This window comes from Pteronotus mesoamericanus, unplaced genomic scaffold, assembly GCF_021234165.1.
Source record: "Pteronotus mesoamericanus isolate MK-2021 breed Mesoamerican mustached bat unplaced genomic scaffold, CSHL_Meso_final contig_192, whole genome shotgun sequence".
Classification (NCBI taxonomy): Eukaryota; Metazoa; Chordata; class Mammalia; order Chiroptera; family Mormoopidae; genus Pteronotus; species Pteronotus mesoamericanus.
In genome coordinates this window covers 873,750-891,827 of record NW_026555082.1, presented here as the reverse complement: position 1 = coordinate 891,827, position 18,078 = coordinate 873,750, and the positions used below count along the sequence as shown (strand labels likewise).

Genomic DNA, 18,078 nt, shown 5'->3' with positions numbered 1-18,078 from the left:
CCCTGGGCAATGGCACCGCGACGGGACTCGGAGTTGGCCTCTGCTCCTGACAGGCGGGGCGCGCGGCAGCGGCTGTGGATGACCAGCCTGGGAGAGTGGGCGGGACGATGCTGCGCTCGCACGTCCCCCCACCCCGTGGGATGACGAGCAGAGTGGCTGAGGGACAGTGTGGTCTGAGAGCCAAACGCAGGTCATCGTCTCTACCTGGTTAACACGCTCTTCCCCTGCTGAGGTCGCCCCGGGTGACTTCGGAGACCTTGCACGTGGGATGCAAGCACCTTGGCACTCTGTACTGATTAGGAAGGGCCTGCCCACCTATTTCTTCCTCAGGCCTTCTTGTCACCAGCATTCTGGCGGTATTCCTTCCAGGCTCTGACCGCCCAGCCAGCCCATCAGCCACAGTCCATGAATCGACGCAGGCCCACACCTCTGGCAGCCTCTCCTTCTGGATCAGACGAACGGTCCACGTTCTGCACGTCTGCGGGATGTCCCCTCGCCACGGTCCTGCAGGGCTGTCCCAGGCAGTGCTGCGGCCACCGCTCCATTTTTGGATGGCTCCTGTACATCATACAGAACCATCTACAAACCACAACGGGAAGTTTTCTTCCTCACTGAGCTGGGAGCTCAAGGACACTCCCCCAGAGCCATACACGCAGATTGTTAGGAAGAAGGTGATTTAACAAAGAATAGGGGCCTTGGGTTCTGGGTCCCTTCCTTGCGCACCTACTTCCGTCTTAAGGCCTCGCTTGCGTGTGAGCTTGTGTCCGCTCCCTCCTGAAGAGGGGGCGCTGCTATGCACGTCCGAGATGAGGGCTCCCTGGACCAGGTCGCACCTCGTCCACCGTGGGTAGCCGAGTAGGGCGACTCGATTGCCCAGGGTCAAGGGTCCAGTCCCTATGAAACCCCAGTGGCGAGTCAAAAATCAGTTTTCAACTGCTCTCGAACAGAGCATACTCACCCACAGAGGATGGTGGAAAGGGGCTCCCACGTTCTAATGGTCTGTCCCGTGATTCACGTGGGCGCATCTTCAAACAGCATCCCTGTTGGCCCTTCCCACTCTGAGCACCGTCCGATCTGCTGGATCACGTGGTCCAAGAGGCAGAGCCGCCTGGGGGGCAGCCTGGACCCACTGAGGCGCGTCCTCATGTTCTGGGCCCCCCTCAACAGGAGCAGATCACCAAGGATGGGGCCAGAATAACATGCCCAAAGGAGGTCATAGGCTGCCTTCCATGGAATCCAAAGAGGTTTGCTCCGAGCTGTATCTCTTTCGCACAGAGGGGAGGTAACCCAGGGAAGCAACTTGTCCTTCACCTTGGAAGGAACATTTTGACATGTCCTCACATTACGGAACTCCTAGAATTTTCGCCCAGATGGAAGGCCCCAGAATTTCTGTGGGATGCATTTCCCACGCCCCAGCATGCCAGTGACTTACCAATGTGTCCGGCGCGCCACGTCGTGTCAGCAGAATGTCATCGGTGGCATGAACCACAGGATGCCCTTTGTAAGGGGAGACAGGGCCCATCCCCAGGGCGCGGATTTTGATGGGGCCGAAGAGTTGCTCCGCCTCCGAGGCAGGACAGTGGTGACGCCCTGCTGGCCTTGTCCACAGAAAGCAAACTGGTCTGATGCTCTTCACCAACAAGTGCAGAGAAAGGAGAGTTTTCCAGCGCCACAGCTGCAGGCCGGGTGTGAGGCCATGCGTTGATTTGCGTCTGCGGTGAAGCCATGGCTAGAAGCGGCAGCCAGCTGCAAGCACCGCCTGATTAAATTTATAAAAATTGACCGTCCTTCTCCAAGATCCGTCTGCTTTCTTCTCAGACAAGATAGGTGAATCAAATAGAGACACTGTAGGAATTGCCGCCCTACCTCGTTCAAGTCCTTGATCGTCACACTGGTCTCTGCAACGCACTCCCCTCCTCCGATGGCTTTAGTGGACTATCTTCATAGACAGAGGCAGTTCCACTGGCTTCCACGTGTCCTGTCCTGCCATGCCAGCCTCCACTCTGCAGGCCACAGAATCAGGGTGGGGATTCTGGTAGTTGTTGAATGTGCTGACTTCAATTATGAGGTTCAGAACTGGGGGCATAACCACGGGGAGGGGTCAGGGACCCAGACTCAAACTGAACTTCACTAAGCATTTGACTTCTAAAAGCCCCTATGCTGACCGGTAGGCCTCAGTGATGTTTCCGGTTCCCAGGTGTCAATATTAAGAGCCAGTGTCCAGCCCCGACTTGTGTGGCTCAATGGACTGAGCGCCGGTCTGTGAAGCAAAGGGTCTCTGGTTCAATTCCCATCCAGGGCACATGCCAGTTCCCCAATAGGGGGCACACGAAAGGCAACCACGCATTGATGTTTCTCTCCCTCGCTCCCTCCCTTCCCCTCTCTAAAAATAAATAAATATTTTTTAAAAAAAAAGAAACAGTGTCCAGTCCCCCACCCCCCAAAAGTCTGATAAGATATAAATGAAGCACTGAGCACTGTGAGCAGTAAACATTGTTATGATGGATGATAATTGCCACAAAGGCTCCTGGTTCCATCCTTACCTACCAGATGGCAAAGTAACATCTTGGCTTCACTAGGCCGTGGGGCCAGGAGTCCGGGGAGGCACTGCAGGTGCAGCAAGTTATTCCGCAGGGAGCGAGTGGATGGGGCGAGAGATGAGCCGAGGAGCGACTCCCTGAGGGAGAAGGGGGGCCCTCAGCTTACTCAGGGCTCTTGATGAGCGCTCGCAGAGCGGCGCAGACCGAGGTTGTCTGCCTCCCCGGAGCTCCCAGTGAAACGCAATGGCCAACTCTCAGACGTTTGGCAATGAAGAACGGTTTTTCTAAATCAGAAGGCAGAATCGGTAAGTGGGGAGAAAACGGGCACAGACACTCGGCGGCCTGGGTCCGGGTTCCGCTCAACCGCTTTCCAGCTGAGTGGTTCTGGGCACATGTTTCCTCTTCTCGGAGCCTTAAGTTCGTTACCTGTAACACCAGACGATAACAACATCATCTGCCTGCCGCTTGGGTTGTTGAGTGAATTACATAAGATGAAGCGTTTAAAGCACTTAGCACATCTTCCAAAGAGGCCAGAGATAAGTGCTGGCGAGGATGTGAAGAAAAGGGAAGGAAGCCTTGTGCGCCGTGGGGAGGAATTCAAGTTGGTGCAGCCACTGTGGAAAACAGTATGGAAGGTCCTCAGAAAATGAACGCGGGAGCTGCCACGTGACCCAGAGACTCCCCTGCCGGGCCTTTATCCAAAGGAAATAAAACCGCTGTTTCCAAGAGGAGTTCTCACTCCCACGCTCGCCACAGCCTCATCCACAACAGGCAAAAACAAGGGAACAGCCTAAGTGTCCACCAGTGGATAAATGGGTAAAGAAACACACACACGCGCATGCGCGTGTACACGCGTGCGCACACAGTGGAATATTATTCAGCCATAAAAAAAGAAAATCCTGCCATTTGTGAACATATGAATCTTCGGGGCATTATGCTAAGGAAATGAGAGAAAGGCAAATACCGTATGTGGAACCTAAAAAGCCCAGCTCACAGAAACAGTGGAATAGCAGTTGCCTGGGGCTGGGGGTGGGGGTGGGGGGATGTGAGAGGGGATTGGTCGGAGAGCACAGGCCCCAGTTATGAGACGAGTGAGTTCCAGAGACCCCCATACAGCCCCGCGGCTAGACTTAGCAACACTGCATTACGTTCTTCCCGCCGGCCAGCGGACGAGATCTTCAACATTCTCACAGCCAGAACAAGGCAATTCGTCAGGTGAAGGATGTGTTAACGAACTTCACTGTGGTAACTGCTTTGCAACATATATGTGCATCACATCATCACAGTGTACCCCATACACATAGACACAGTTAAACGTCAATTAGATTTCAGTAAGGCTTGCCAGGCAGGCACACGACTCCGCATGGCGTCTGGGGTGGTCGCGCGCCGCTGTTCTCAACAGCCCCCTTCCTGCCCTATCACCTTACGCCAGGGCTTCTCGCCCGGGACGACGTTGACGTTCGGGGCCAAGCAGTTCTCTGCGGAGGGGCCGTCCTGGGATTGCAGCCTGGCCACTGCCCCTTAGGGGCCTGGAGTGCCGTCAGCTGCAACATGAAAACTGCCTCCAGCCACTGCCAGATGTCTCCCCCGCATTGCAAGTGTCCTCAGGCGAGCCCTTCAGGCCAGCCATTCTTTTGGTCTCAGTTTCCCTGTTTGTGAACCAGCAGGGGAGGCTGAGGCTCTGGCTGACTCTGAGGGCGTCGGTGGCCTTGCTAGGCAGCCAGCCAGCACTCCGGGCTCTAGGCAAGACACACTGTTTATTTCTGTGATTTTCTCTTTTAACATCTGATTGTGCAACTTACCCCTTGACTGCTTTTTTTCTTGATTATTCTTACCACTTCCTTTTTTTTTCAGATAAACTTTAGGATCATATCATCTAGTGATCTAATGTCAATACATAGCATTAAATTTATATGGTAATTTGGGGGATAGGTAGCAGCTTTATAACATTTATACCTTTGTCGTTGCGAGAACATTCAAGATCTAGTCTCTTAGCAGATTTCAAGTACACAGATCATTGCCCTTTTATCAGGTTGCCTCTGGTATGGAGGCTTTCACATCCGTGGCACAGGTGTGCCCCGTCTCACGTCATCTGCAGGCCGCTCTTGGGGGCTCTCAGTCGTAGTAGACAATAATTTCATCTCTAGTAACCACGGCTCTCTTTCTCAGCAGTTGTACCCTGCTTTTCTACTTCTCGTCTTAGGGCGCTGGGCTCCAAGTCCTAGAACAGCAGCTCTCCTTACTGGTTGGCTGTGTCCTCCATGGAGTCTGCGCCAAAGAAACTCATCTGTTGAGGTTCCTATGCTGTTTGCAGTTGGGTCTTTAGGGAAGTAATGATGTCACAAGAGTCCTCATGGGCCCTTGTAAGAAGTAGAGTACCCTTTCTCTCTCTCTCTCTCTCTCTCTCTCTCTCTCTCTCTCTCTTCCCCTCCTATCTCAGTCAGTCCTGGTACCCTGGTCTTGAACTTCCCAGCCCCAGAGCTGTGAGACATAAAGGCCTCTTGTGGAAGCCAGCAGGTCCACAGCCCTCTGCCCCGGTGGCCCTTACTGGCTGAGACACTGCTCTTTGCAGTTGAGGAAGGGGGCCTGAAGACAGCAGGTGGCCCGAGGGACAGAGCCAGGTGTGCAGCAGGCCCTCGGACCCTCAGGCCGGTATGCTGCTGTGGAACCCCGGCCTGACCAGCCCTTGGGCTTCATTGCTCAGTAGGACACTGAGTGGTAGTTTAAGACAGAAGATTTTTTTCTTAAGATGTTAAGGAGATACATACTTTTTCCTAGTTTGCTTAGATGATGAAAAATTGGAAAGGTATTTTCTTGCTTTTCCTCTGGTGTCTATTGAATGGGAATTCCATGTCTCTTCTTTTGGGCTGTTTTTGGGCTGACACCTGGTCTACCCTCCTGCGTGCATCTTCGCTGGGGCCACAGTGCAGCCGTGCCCCCGCCAGACACACTCCTGCAGCGCCCTGCTGGGACGTGGGGCTGGGTCTCCCCTCCGTGAACGGGGCGCGTTTCCTGGGTGGGTGTGAGCAGGGAAATGCGTTCTTCTGCGGCGGTGGGGACAGCTGCCAAAGGAAACAAAGCCGCCGGCTTGGGACCACAAGCGCACTAGGACTGCCCGGCACAGCTCAGCAGCCGCCCTGGACCCGGGGCCCAGGAGGCCCTGTAGTGCCGTCCGGCTGGCTCCTCCCTCCTCGCTCTCCTTCAGGAACCCCCTGTCCATCGACCCCCTGCTCGGTAGCTCCTGTCTCTCACTCGGAGCTCACTGGGCGCTTTCCTGGCTGGCTCCCCAGGCTCTGGGCACAGGGCAAGGGCCCCTCCCGGGACAGTCCCCAGTGATGCGTGTCCTCCCGTCAGCCCGCCTGCTGGGGCCTCCCGCCAGGACCCCCGCCCTCTGAGCCCCCCACTCCCTCCGTGCCAGCAGCGGGTCCCCAAGGCGAGACTCGCGCCCCTACCCCCGCTGCCCCGCTGCCCGTGGGGTGAAGCAGGGGTCTGCGCTGGCTGGACTGCCATCCGGGCCTCTTCGCCCGGGGTTGCCCTCCTGCCCCCACAGTGGGCTGCAGCGGCCCCTGTGACCCGCTTTGTTCCCACCTTCCCGGGTCTCTCCCAGGGCTCGCTCTCTGTGGACACGTATATTAAATTATACCAGCTTCCCCAGCAAACGCTCTATTTGATCCGGATTTTTAAGACACATGTGGCTGTGTTCCGTGTGTTGTTCTGTCGAGGGGCGTCGTGTCCTCCGGGCGCGGCAGCCACTCTGCTTTGTTAGCTCCGCCCGGGCTCATCCCGTCTCTGGCTTCGCTGCGCCGCCGGCCTGCAGCCTGGCTGTGCCCGTTCGGTCAGCAGGCCACGCACCTGACCCCGGGTCAGGTAAGGGGCGGGGGTCCATGCGTCTCCCAGGCACGGCTCACACCCCCGGCCGGGGAGGAAGTCGGCGAGTTCCTATTTCCCTGGAAAACCCGCCCCTTTCAGAGGGGTTCCTACCTGTATGACCTCCACATGGTCACCTTGTTTTCTTAGTTTTGAAATCGCGCCCGTCTCTGACGCTGTGTCCCCCTGAGTGTCCCGTGTGCCCCGCTGCACCGATGCGACCTCCCTCCCGAGTAGGTCCAGGCAGGCGACCAAGGAGACCCACACATGGGGGCTGCGGAGGGCGGGCTTCAGGACACCTGGGCCTGGCTGAACCTCTGGGTGGTGGGGGCAGTGACCTGGCAGGGAAGGGACAGGCGGTGGCAGGAAGAGGCGGGGGGTCGCCCGCCCTGAGAGCCACCCTCTGGGCCAGCAGGGCGAGGGCCTGGAAGGGGGCTCCTTCATCCTGCGGGAGGCGGGGGCGCTGGCTCACCCCTGCGGAGCGGGCACCGGCCATGTCAGCCACTCGTGGGACCTAAAAAGGGCGACTTTACTGAGCTGAGCGAACAAGCCTGTGGCCACGGGCCTGAGGCTGGAAGAAAGGCGAGTCCCTCCCAACGTGCGCAGGGCCCAAGTCAGGAGAACAGATGGGACTCATGCACCTGAGGTGCCACCCTTTAAAGGCTGCAGGTCCCCTAAGTATCGGACACTTGGACAATTGCCCCTCCGCTAAGTCCTGGAGGGTGGGGGCCAGCGTGGAACCTTGGACCCCATCGCCCCCACCCCCGGAGCCCTGAACGGCACCCGGTACCTGGAGGGAGCTGGCCCTGGGCCTGGGCCCCGCAGAGGGGCTGAGCTGGCCCCTCCGCCCCCTTCACATTGATGGCCCCGCTCCACCCGCCCACCCGCGAAGGCCACCGTTCCAGAGACAGAGGCGGAAAGGGGCCGGGGCGGGCCCTCGCTGGGGGCAGGAAATTCCCGAGCTGCAAACACAGAGTGTGGCCTGGGAGGGGGTGGGTGCGCCCTCGGCCTGCTCCCCGCATGGGGGGGACGGGCTCAGGCCAAGGCAGGGCGGGGGCGGGGCGGACCCCTCGTGCTAGAGGGAAGGGGGAAGCGTAGCCTGGCGCGCACGACACACCACAGAGACACCAGTAGCCCTTGGTTTTGTTTATTTTTCAATAAACAAAATTTTTTGCATGTCTGGGCAAAAGTAAGTGGAAAAGCTGAAAAGAGCGCCATTGACATTTTTGAAATTTTTAGGTTACAAGAAGATAATCGCGCCTACTCCTCTCTCTGTTTGGGGGCCGAATTGGTGATCATGTCGCTGACAGCTGTCTTCGAGCTTCTCCCTTTGTTACGTAAACTACACACCACCCCGAACACGCGCGCGCGTGTGCCCGGGCAGCTGAGGGTCCTAACACTCTCAGCAGAACCTGGTTGCCCCCACGGAGGGGGACGCCCCATTTCTGCGTGCCGTGAAGACCATGACGAGGCGCTGACCTGTTCTGATCTCGCGGGATGCGTGCGGTGGGGGCACGGTGGAATTTGGGCGGGGCGGCCACATCGGGTGCTGGTAATAGATAATTTGTCACGTGGGACGTGAGATGGTCAGGCCCTCGGGGAGGACTCTCTGCTGCTCCCACGACATTTACCTGCAGTGCGCCTGGCTCCCTGGGGCACCTACGTGCCCAATCCCACCCAGGCTGCCCCTCGCCCTGCTGAGCCGCAGCTCCCGCACACGGCCTTGCACTGGGCAGGTGCCTGAAAATGCTCCCTGATCGAAAGGGTGGTGGATGAGTGGATGAGCCGATGAGGAGGTGGCCGAGGAGAAAGGGGGGCTGTCTTTCCCTCGTCACCAGGGGATGAGGCTGTTCTGCACAGCACGAGAGCGGAACGGTGGAGCAGAGAATTTGATCGTTTCATCCGGTCTCAGAATTCCAAGTTTCGGGAAACTAGGGATCAGAACCGTGAGCCGACTCGATCAAGGTCTCACGTGAGAGAGGCCTAGCGGGTGCTGCACACCCGCCCGGCGCATGCCAGCCGTTCTTTTGTTTTTTGTCTTTTTTAAGTTTTTCTTAAAACAAACTAAAAATGAGATGCGATGTTGACTGGAATGACGCCGGGGGAGGAGGAAGGACTCGGCGGGAAGGTTATCAGAGACTGGGGGTGGGGGGAGCCGGGGGCAAGGGTGAGGCGGGGGGGTGCCGGGGGTGGCGGCAGGGGCCTGGGGTGGGACGGAGCTCGGCCGTGGTGACGGCGGTCATGAGGGTGACGGCTTTTGGGACTGAGGGAAAACGCGGGGGTGGGGCAGGAGGGGAAGGGCCCATTTAAAATGAGGAGGGATTTGGGGCGAGGATGGGGGAGCTTGGCAGGGAGGGTGATGGGACTTCGGGGTGACGTCGCCTGTCAGGGACAAGGTGACTGGGGTGGGATCCTGGGGCTGGGATGATCAAGAACTGGGAATGATGGGGACAGTGGCTTGCGCGGGACATCGGGGGGCTGGGGGCGAGGACAGTGAGACCTTGCATCGGCATTACAAGGGACTTGGGCGGGGGTCCAGCAGCTGAGGTGATGAGGTCCGCGGTGGCATGATGACGGTGACGCACACGGTGTGTGGGGGGTGATCTGAATGACCAGGAGGATGAAGGTGATGAAGACTTAGAAATAGACACTTGGCTCAAGGTAAACACGGCAGGTCATACTCCATAAATCTAAGAGTCTTGAGTCCTACCTGTCCAAATAATTTACGAAGCAAAATAGTTCTATCTGGTACCCAAGGGCTGTTTAGCTGCCCGGCCCTGTGAGGCGGGAAGCTAGACAGAGCTCTGTCCCATTGCCTTCTATTTTTGCCAAAAAAATAGATGCTTTTCTTAAAAAAGTCAAGTTCATGATTCAGAAACTGGCTAGGTCTTTCAGGATCTGAGGCTAATGGACTCAGCAACACACACGCGGTCCCTGGCCACGTAGGCCGTGCCTGGTGGCACTCCGCGCACGGGAACTAGAAAACGTGCCCCAAGCCACGATTTCGCTAAACCCCAGGAGCCCCTTGGTGAGGGCTGTGTTGCTGCTCAGATTTCGCCAGGGGCACTTGTGGTTCAAGGTGCACTTAAATTTCAAGGGATCTCCCTAGTCTACAGGGCGGGAGGGAGGTAGAGCTTCGGAGCTTTGGGTGGGTGGGTGGGTGGGTGGGTCGCATAAGTGGCAACTCCAAACTGCACATTGTGACTCCAAGAAGACAAGGGTTCCCAAAAGCAAAGGGGCCAGGAGGCTCCCCGCTTTGAGAACGTCTGTTAGGGGCAATTTGAAGGTGTCAGGGACGTATCAGGATAGGCCAAAACACTCGGACCCGGGATGAGACGTCGTCTTCATCCGATCCTAACGGGCAGGGTCCGGGACTGTTTTAGGTCGTCCCTCATCGCTCCCGATTCAAGAGTTTTAGACAGGAGAGGACTTCTGATGGTCACTGTGTTCAAGCCCCTCTCTTGGAGAGGGGCGAAAAGGTGGGCCCGGGGTGGGGAAGGGGACTCGCTGAGGATGACATGGCGAGTTAGTGGCGGGGCTGGGACGAGGTCCCGGCCCTCCCGCAGCCAACCCGGGGCTCTCTCTGCCTGACACGTGGCCGCCGCACTCTGCAAAATCTCAACTCTGGTCACAAAGAGCTAAGGACTGAGATGTTGAACTTGAAGTGAGTGCGAGTCGGAGGTGGCGTGTGAGAACTAACGAACAAAAGAGGGCGCAGCCCTTGTCACAGTGGCCGGTCAAGCTCAGTGTGATTTTTCAAGGACCCTGTGGCCGAGACCCCTCGGAGAGGGACGTCGGCACAGAGTCCTGGTGCAGTTGCCATGTTTTTTTTTGGTCTTTTTGATTTTTATAAGAAGTTTAGAGTTTAGAATGACATACTATCTCTTTTACTCATTTAAAGATGAAATTCTTATTATTTATCATGCATTAAGAGAGAGCAGGAGGCTTGTTTCAGCATTGCATCGGTCACACAGCAACACAGAGGTAAGAGGGGAGCACAGCGTTCACCAGATTGGACACGAGAGATAGCAAATACCACCACCACAAAGGTGAGAACAGACCGCGTATAGTGAGCTGGCGGGACCGCGGGTAGAGGGGGCGGTGGGAACGCTGCTTAGATCTCCTCGTCGCTGGCCTCCTTGAAGGTGGTCATGTCGATCTTATCGGGGAAGATGATGTTGACAGCCAGGTCTTCCCCGCTGTTGTACTGCAGCAGCAGCTTCTTCTTCTTATTCAGCATGTGGTTGTAGCGCAGGTTGGACACCCAGGCCTCGCACTTGTTGAGGAAGATGATGCCCATGGTGCCCAGCACAACCAGGCTGGTCAGCACGCCCAGGATGGTGAAGCAGATGGCCTGGCCCTCGGAGAGGAGCGGGGTGCTCTTGTTGAGCTCCCTCATGGACACCTTGAGGACGCGGTGCTCAGGCTGCGCCACGGGCAGCTCGTGCACCCCGGGGGTCAGGCGGTAGGGCAGGCCGTGCCCGCTGGGCAGACGGGTGACCTGCTGGGAGCCGGCCGCGCGCTTCCTGCCGCAGATGGGGCCTGTGAACTCGGGCTTGCACAGACACTCGAACCTCACCTGGGAGTGCTGCAGGCAGGTGCCCCCGTTCAGGCACGGATCGGAGGCACAGTTGGTCACCGGGCGGCTGCAGGTCTTGTCCACGAAGCCGGTGGGGCAGCGGCAGCGGAAGTCACCCCCGATGTCGGTGCAGATGCCTTGGTTCTCGCACGGGTTGGGGGTGCAGCTGTTGGCCACGATCTCGCAGAAGTTGCCCGAGAAGCCAGGGGGGCACAGGCAGGAGGCATGGGAGGCCCGGCCATCGTCGTCCACGCAGGTGCCACCGTGCTGGCAGGGAGAACTGCAGCACACAAGGAGACAAGGTCACGGTCCCTCGGGGGCTGGGCCAGGACAGAGTCACCGTGGGCAGGAGGCAGCTGCTCAGAGCGATGCTGGCCGGGGGGCGGGGCCGGGAGGCACTGGGCACTGTGACCCCTGCCCACAAAGGTGCCCTGGCGGCCCAGGGCGGGCCACACACCTCGGCAGGGTGTGTGCCTCACCTCCATCGCACGGCCAACCGGAACACGCCTGCCGTCCTGTGCCAATGCCCACCTCCTCGCCCCTCTCTATGCTGTCCCTCCAACCAGAGGCCTGCCCATCAGTCACTGGACTGGGGGGGGGGGCGAGAAACCGAGGCTGAGAGGGGCCACGTCCGTGATGACACAGGGCCAGAGCCCCTCCTGGGCTTGGTCCCTGGGCCGCTGAGGCTGAGCTGCGCGGCCTCGCTGACGGCGTCCCCTGCTGCTGCGGCCGTGGCTGCTGCCTGTTATTATTTTTACTTTTATTTGCAGCAGCGCGAGCCCGCAGGTTATTGCGCAGAATCCCTTGGGGACTCACAGAGGGAAAGAAATACGCGCTCTGTCTCTGCCGGCCTGAGCGCGTCCGTGCGCCGGTTAATAGTAGCTCATTCACCCAAGAGCAGCTTGCAGACCCAAGCTGTTTGCTCAAAGCGGAGCACACGGAGCATTTAATGTAAGTGCTTTTAAACGAGCAGGCCCTTTGTCATCTGCTAAATGCCAAAACTCCAGGGAAGAAAGGGGCGGTGGGCGCAAGACACCAGCACCGCTGCCTCGGGACGGAGGCTGCGTGGGAGCGGGGCTCCAGCGGAATTTCAAGGACCCTGCGCTGTATTTTGACAGACTAGTTCAAGTCTGTTAGAGAGAAAAGCAAAACATTTGAAAGGCCTTGCTTTGTATTTTCCCTTCCCTCTAATGAGCAGACGTGGTGCTCGACGGCCCCCCTCCTCTGCGGACTGATCCTGCGATGCTCACAAACGCCCGTTCATGGCGCTGGCCGGCTCCGGGGTCTCCACGCCACCCTGCGATGCGATGCCAGGGCAGGAGCGGCCACTGGGGCATTCTCGTTCCTGTCCCCTCAGAGGAAAGGGCTCCCCCAGGCCCAGGGCTGGGCTCTGGGCTGAATTCTTGCTCCTGCCAAGGTCTCTCCTGGCCCCCGGATAGGCCACACTGGGCAGCTAAGCACGTAAGGGCCAGCCAGGCTCCAGAGCCCCTCCCCACTCCGGTAGCTGAGAGCCAGACCCCAAGCCCTGGCGCTAAAGGCTTGCCCCACCTCCCTGCTCCGCCCACGCTGGCCACAGCCCCCTCCCCACCCCAGCCTAGCGGCGCCCTCCAGAGACACCCCAGTACACCCACTCCCAGGGAAGCCTGGTCCCCAGTACCAGCCCCTAAGATAGGCTGAGCGTGTTTCACACAAACGGCCCCGGGCCCTGCCAAACTCCGGCTTTTTATGCTGCCTTTAGAAAATGATGCTGCTCTGAGCTCCAGTTCGTGGTCCCAATCTACTGTCATTCACACGCATCAGGACTTGGGGACAGCAGGGGAATATGAAATCGCCTTCAGGATCATTTTGTAGAAATATGGAAATGACACTTCCCCGGCCAGGAAGGCAGGCGGCCCCCCGGGGGGCTGCCGATGAGCACTCACAGAGGCTTTTGTCTGCCCACAGGTGGGCCCGGCTGGGCTGAAAGGGCTTTTAGGGGCGAGGCTGGAGCCCAAAGCAGCATTCAGCAAGATGGCATGTGACCGGGAAGGACATTTACCCATTGATCACGCACGGCCCGTCCTTCTTCTGACAGTCCTTTCCCGAGAACCCAGGGGCACAGGAGCACTCGTAGCTGCCGTTGACGCGGTCCACGCAGGTCCCGTTGTTGGCACAGGGGACGGAGGTGCAAGCCCGAGTGTCTGGGGGAGGGGAAAACATCAGACCTTGCCACCCCCTCTGCCAGGGAGGCAAGGGGGGGCCCAGAGGCCGCAAGGAGCGCTTCCCAGCTTGGAGGCAGAAGGACACCCCTCCAGCTGGTCAAGCGAGGGACCCCAAGTGGGCTGCCTAGGTGTCTCTGTGGCTACTGCCAATGGCCACCAAGCGGGGTCCTGAGTAAGAGGGTTCAGTGATGACCCCCCAAAACCCTGAAGAGCTCAGGGAGCTAAAGGGGCTTCCTTGTGTTCGGCCACGAGGAAAGAAAGTCACCGTGGCTCACTGTCCTTCAGCCTAGGACACCTGCACCCTTTTCCGGGGAACCAAGTCACCCCTTAGGTCCCTGATGCCTGCCTCCTCCAGCCAGGTCCGCACATCCAACTTCTTGTGTTTCTGGGGGGACTGCCACTTGGGGGGCTGCTGCAGCCCAACTGTGGGAGACCCGAGAGGCCCCAAGTGCGGGCCCATCGCGGGGCGGGGGGCGGTGACGGGGGGGATGGAGACGCAGTTCAGCCCCGCTCTGCCCCCGCCCCAGGCGACCTCTGCTCTCAGGTTCGGAACGCAGGGCCTGGCATAAAAAGGCCACCTCTCTTTTGAAGGCAGCAAGATTAGAACTCTCAGCCCTCACCCCCAGCGTGTTTCAATGAGCAGGGGTGGATTCCCGCCGCCTTGCGACACCTCCCCATCACACACACGTCATTCTCTCGGCTCAGCGAGCGGGGACGCGCTGAACAAAGGGGCCTGGGTCAGGCGCTCGGTGCCAGTGTAGCCCCCAGCCCCTGGCCAGCTGCGGGGGCCAGCCCTTCCCACGCGGTGCCTCACTGTCCCCACTTATACAAAGAGTGGCTCCCCTGGCTGGTCTCTGCGGGACCTGGCGGCTTTGATTTTTTTACCCAATAAAAAGCCAGGGCCGACCACAGACACAGCGAGTCCTGGCAGATGGCAGGGAGGGGTCCCCACAGGTACAGAGCTCCCCTCTGTTCCAGAGCCCCGCACCCTCGTGGCAGGGAGAGGGCCAGCGACCAGCACAGAGAGACCTCCGAGCCCATGGGGGGCTCCTGGGAGCCCAGCTGGGAGCGAGGAAACACGAAGAGGATCTGTCATTAGGGAGGGAAGCGCTAGCCACGCAGGAGCACCCACAGCCTCTGCGGCCAGCTCACAGGCCCCCGCGCCGGGCGCTGCTGTCACCTGGGAGTCTGAAAATTAGGCCGAAGGCTGGCAGCCACTCTACTCCTGTCCTCACAGTGTCAAGCCTAAGGCCCCTTTTGCTCGAGGAGGAGGCTGCCTGTGGGGGAGGGGGCCCTGCTGGGGCAGCAGCTGCAGCAGCGACCAGCGACAGGCCAGGAACAGTCGCAGAGACCGGCAAAAAAAAAAAAAAAGAAAGAAACAAGGGAGGGGCCCCGCAGTGACGCAGGGGACTATTTCCTCTGGACCCAGCGCCCTAAGCTAAGAGCCTTTGTCAGCCCGGTGAGGAAGGGACCTTGGTCTGGGAATCCCATGACACCAAGCTGGGGTGGGCTCCGGGTTGAATGTCCTGGGCCCAGATGGGGACGTCTCTGGGACCCTCTGGTTCCCAAGCAGTTAGAGCTACGGCGAGGCGGCCTTGCCGTGATGACCGCCGGCACGTGAGTCAGCTGCAGATGACGCCCTGCGCCACAGCGGGGGAGGGGCTCGGAGGCCCCAAGACTTTGCAGAGTCTGGCGGGGGGCGGGGGGGAGGCTCGATTTTGAAAGCTGGCTGCCCTGAGGTTTTCCTTAAAGGAGGGCATCAGAAAAAGCCCAGGGGAGAATTTAGCCTGAGCAAACCCTTTGGCTTCTCTGGGCCTCAGTTTCCCTATGAGTCTCTGCTAATGTCGGGGACCAAGGGACCGAGGCGCTTCGGCACTGCCTAGGCTGCTGGACATTTTTCGAGGACTTCAGGCTGCCCAGGCTTCCGGGCAGGTGTTGCCAAATGAGCACGGGCTCAGAGGCACATTTGCGGCCTGAAAACGCAGCGACAGCCAACTCTCAATGGCTCAGGGTAATGGAGGACAAAGACTCTGCATAAATGACCGGAATCCACAGATAACACCCAACCGCCCCTTGAACCACCTCTCCGCCTTCCCCGGCACCTGCCCCCCACACCTCAGCCCTTCTGCCACAGCCCCCAGCCCTGTCCTAGCGGCTGTGACGCAGCTCCTGCTGCCTGCCACTTAGCGCGGACCCCCTCCCCGTGCCTCCTCTGCGACTTGTTTGCTGGCTTTCTGCAGCCTCCTTAGGACAGTCTGACTGTGAATTTGCTGGAGGCTTAGTTCTGCAAGACCCCCTTCCCCCCTCCCACCCAGTCCTCGCCACTCCCTGAGTTTCAGTGACCTGGGCAGGTTCCCCAGTCTGTGGTCCCCACCCGCCTGGCTTTGTGTGGTATGTGTTGACTTTGTGACTCTTTATTACACAGGCAGCTCCCTGCCACCCCCCCACCCCCGCCCAGGGCCTCCTCTGGGTGCTGGGTGCAGAGGGCAGCAAAACTCCGACCCCTGCCTGTGAGGAGGCTCCTGCCCCCATATCGCAAGTGTTTAAACAGATCATTACCATGCAGAGCGCCTGGTGGGCTGGAATAAGGGGGGAGGGGCAGCCATCAGGCTGGGAGAAGGCGCTGGGGCAGAGGGCGGTGAGGGGCGGGGGCGTGCAGGGGCAGGGCGTGTGCCCACCTATGTCGCAGAGGGTCCCTTCCCAGCCGTCGTTGCAAACGCACTGCCAGGGTTCCTCGCAGAGTCCATTAACACAGCCAGGAGAGGTCACGCACTGGTCACACAGGGGACCCTGCCAGCCAGGCTGGCACCTGTAGTGGGGAGGGGGATACGTCTGAGGGCGGGCAGGGGTGAGGACGGGACTCAGGCTGCTTTCTGTGGGACCAGGGCCCTCGGGGTCTGCATAGCGCCAGGCCAGCGGGACCCCGACACGGAGGCCGTCTGGGGGCAGACGGGGGTGCTGCCTGCGGGCCGGGGCAGCGCCGCGTTTTGCCGCAGTGGTCTGCAATGGTCTCGTCCTGTGGGCAGGGGCGGGGGGGGGGGCGCCGCCCTGCCAGCGTCATCCAAGAAAGCAGACAGAAGCTGTGGCTCTCCCCTGCCCCCACCCTCTGCCCTCGCTCCCCCCCCCCCCGCAGTCTCCTGAGGGGGAGGGGGCAATAGGAAGCTGTCTGTTGCAGCCCAGTAGCTGAGCCCTTCCCCCGCTTTTTCCTGCCTGACACCTGACCCTTCCGGATTCTGCCCTGGCCCACCGGAGATGCCTCTGGGGAGCCACCTATTACCTGCAAACATTGTCGTCCTCGCAGAGTCCATGCTGAGGGTGGCAGGCCGGGAGGCACTCAGCTCCTGAGACACAAGAAAGGTCACCCCACTCACCCCACGAGGCCCCGAGGCCACGGCGGAGCCCCCAGCCTCCCTGCGGGGAGCGCGAACCCTCGTGGTCCTGCTCGCCTGGCACACAGCAGGCCCTTCACGTCCCCCCACTCAGGACAAACTCTCTGCCACGGTCCTGGTCGTGGGGTGACCACAGAACACTGCCTTGTTCTCAGGAGCAGGCCAGGCATGTCATTCCCCCCAAACAAAGTGCGTAGGCAACCTCAGGTCCCCAAACTGGGGACGAGGAGACAGTGGGTGGACAGGTTTTGACCTCAGGGCACTCAGCCAGACCCTCACTTGGGCTAAGTGAGCTAAAAAGGGGAGTAGATGTGGGGGTAGCCATGGCCGGGAAGCCCAGACAGGCTCACCTGGCAGCTCACAGGTAAGGCGTCTGGATGTTTTGGGAGGTTCCTCCCAGGCCAGCCGCGCACCCAGGTCGGATCCCCCAATCCCCCCGCCCCACACTCTTCACACAGAAAAAGCAACTGCGCACGGGGTCTGCAGAGGGGACTGCAATTCTGACCCTGTTTAAAGATTTAAAGATTCTGACACTTCCACAGTCACCTACTGTGTGCCTTTACTTCACCCTGCTCTCCCGCTCTCCAGACGCCCCCTCCCCCATAACGGCTGGTGCAGTAGGGGGGGCACTGCGGGAGGGGCGACTCTCTCTCGCTGTCAGAGACAGATGGCCGCTGCAGACAGAAGTGTCGCAGCCCCTCACCTAGAGAAACGCCACGCAGGAGGGACTCGGGCTGGGCTCCTGGTGGGGAATCTGAGGCTACGACGGCCAAGTCGCCCCGCGCTGCCCCCCCGCACACCTGCACCCCGACACGCACACGAGGACCCCCAAAGTTGCCCCCCGGAGCCTTCTCACAGAGGGCTCCCGGCATCACCTCGTTTCTCCATACCTCCTGTCTCAGCGCGCCGACACCCCTGCGAGCGCCACTTCCGCGGGGCGGGAAGGCCTTGAGGGGTCCCACACACCTCCTCCCCCCCGGGACCCCCGGGGCATGCAGGGGCAGGAGAGAGGGCGCGGCAGGCACAGAGCGGGGCTTAGGGTTAGGCGGGACGGGCGGGAGTTGGGGCGCACGGGACGGGGCGCGCAGGGCACCGGGCGGCCGGGGGGGCGTCGCAGGCTTCCCCAGAGGGGGCGCGAGCCGGGCCGCCGGGGGGCTCACCATGGGAACTGTGGCCGAAGGCCAGCAGGAGCAAGAGGACGGGCAGGAGGGCTGCGGTCGCGGTCATCGCGGGGCGGCCGAGGTCGCGGTCCCGGAATTGGCGCGGGCGCGGGTCCGGCTCCGGGCGCCGCGCTGGGCTTCTGGTTGCGGACGCGGAAGGGGGCGCGGGTGCGCAGCGAGGGGAAAGCCAGGGCTGCACCGGGCTGCGCGCTGCGCTCTCCAATGCCGCCGCGGCGGAGCTGCTGCCGCCGCCGCGCGCGCCGCCCTTTTCGTACCGTCGCCCCCCCCCCGCGGCCCCCGCCCCCCGCCCCCGCCTCCGCGCGCACGGGGCCGGCGCCGGCC

The 18,078-nt window shown here is 60.2% G+C and overlaps 1 protein-coding gene across 2 annotated transcripts; it reads right to left on the bottom strand.

The window, feature by feature from the left end:
- Positions 1-10,353: 10,353 nt before the first annotated feature.
- DLK1 (delta like non-canonical Notch ligand 1) lies at positions 10,354-17,803 on the bottom strand. Of its 2 annotated transcripts, XM_054567671.1 has the most exons (6): positions 17,737-17,803; positions 16,465-16,528; positions 15,866-15,996; positions 13,025-13,166; positions 10,987-11,266; positions 10,354-10,767 (listed from the first exon to the last, which is right to left on the bottom strand). In XM_054567671.1, exons 1-6 carry the CDS (start codon positions 17,801-17,803, stop codon positions 10,522-10,524), a joined length of 930 nt encoding a protein of 309 aa, XP_054423646.1. In that variant the 3' UTR covers positions 10,354-10,521. The 2 variants fall into 2 exon arrangements, with proteins under 2 accessions (XP_054423646.1, XP_054423645.1); XM_054567670.1 differs by having other exon boundaries at positions 10,354-11,266.
- Positions 17,804-18,078: the final 275 nt, after the last annotated feature.

Coding starts and splice junctions, on each gene's coding strand:
- DLK1 (XM_054567670.1), bottom strand. CDS start 17,803: ATGACCGCGACCGCAGCCCTCCTGCCCGTCCTCTTGCTCCTGCTGGCC. Junction 16,529..17,736: donor CTTCGGCCACAGTTCCCATG/GTGAGCCCCCCG, acceptor CTTGTGTCTCAG/GAGCTGAGTGCCTCCCGGCC. Junction 15,997..16,464: donor GAGGACGACAATGTTTGCAG/GTAATAGGTGGC, acceptor TCCCCACTACAG/GTGCCAGCCTGGCTGGCAGG.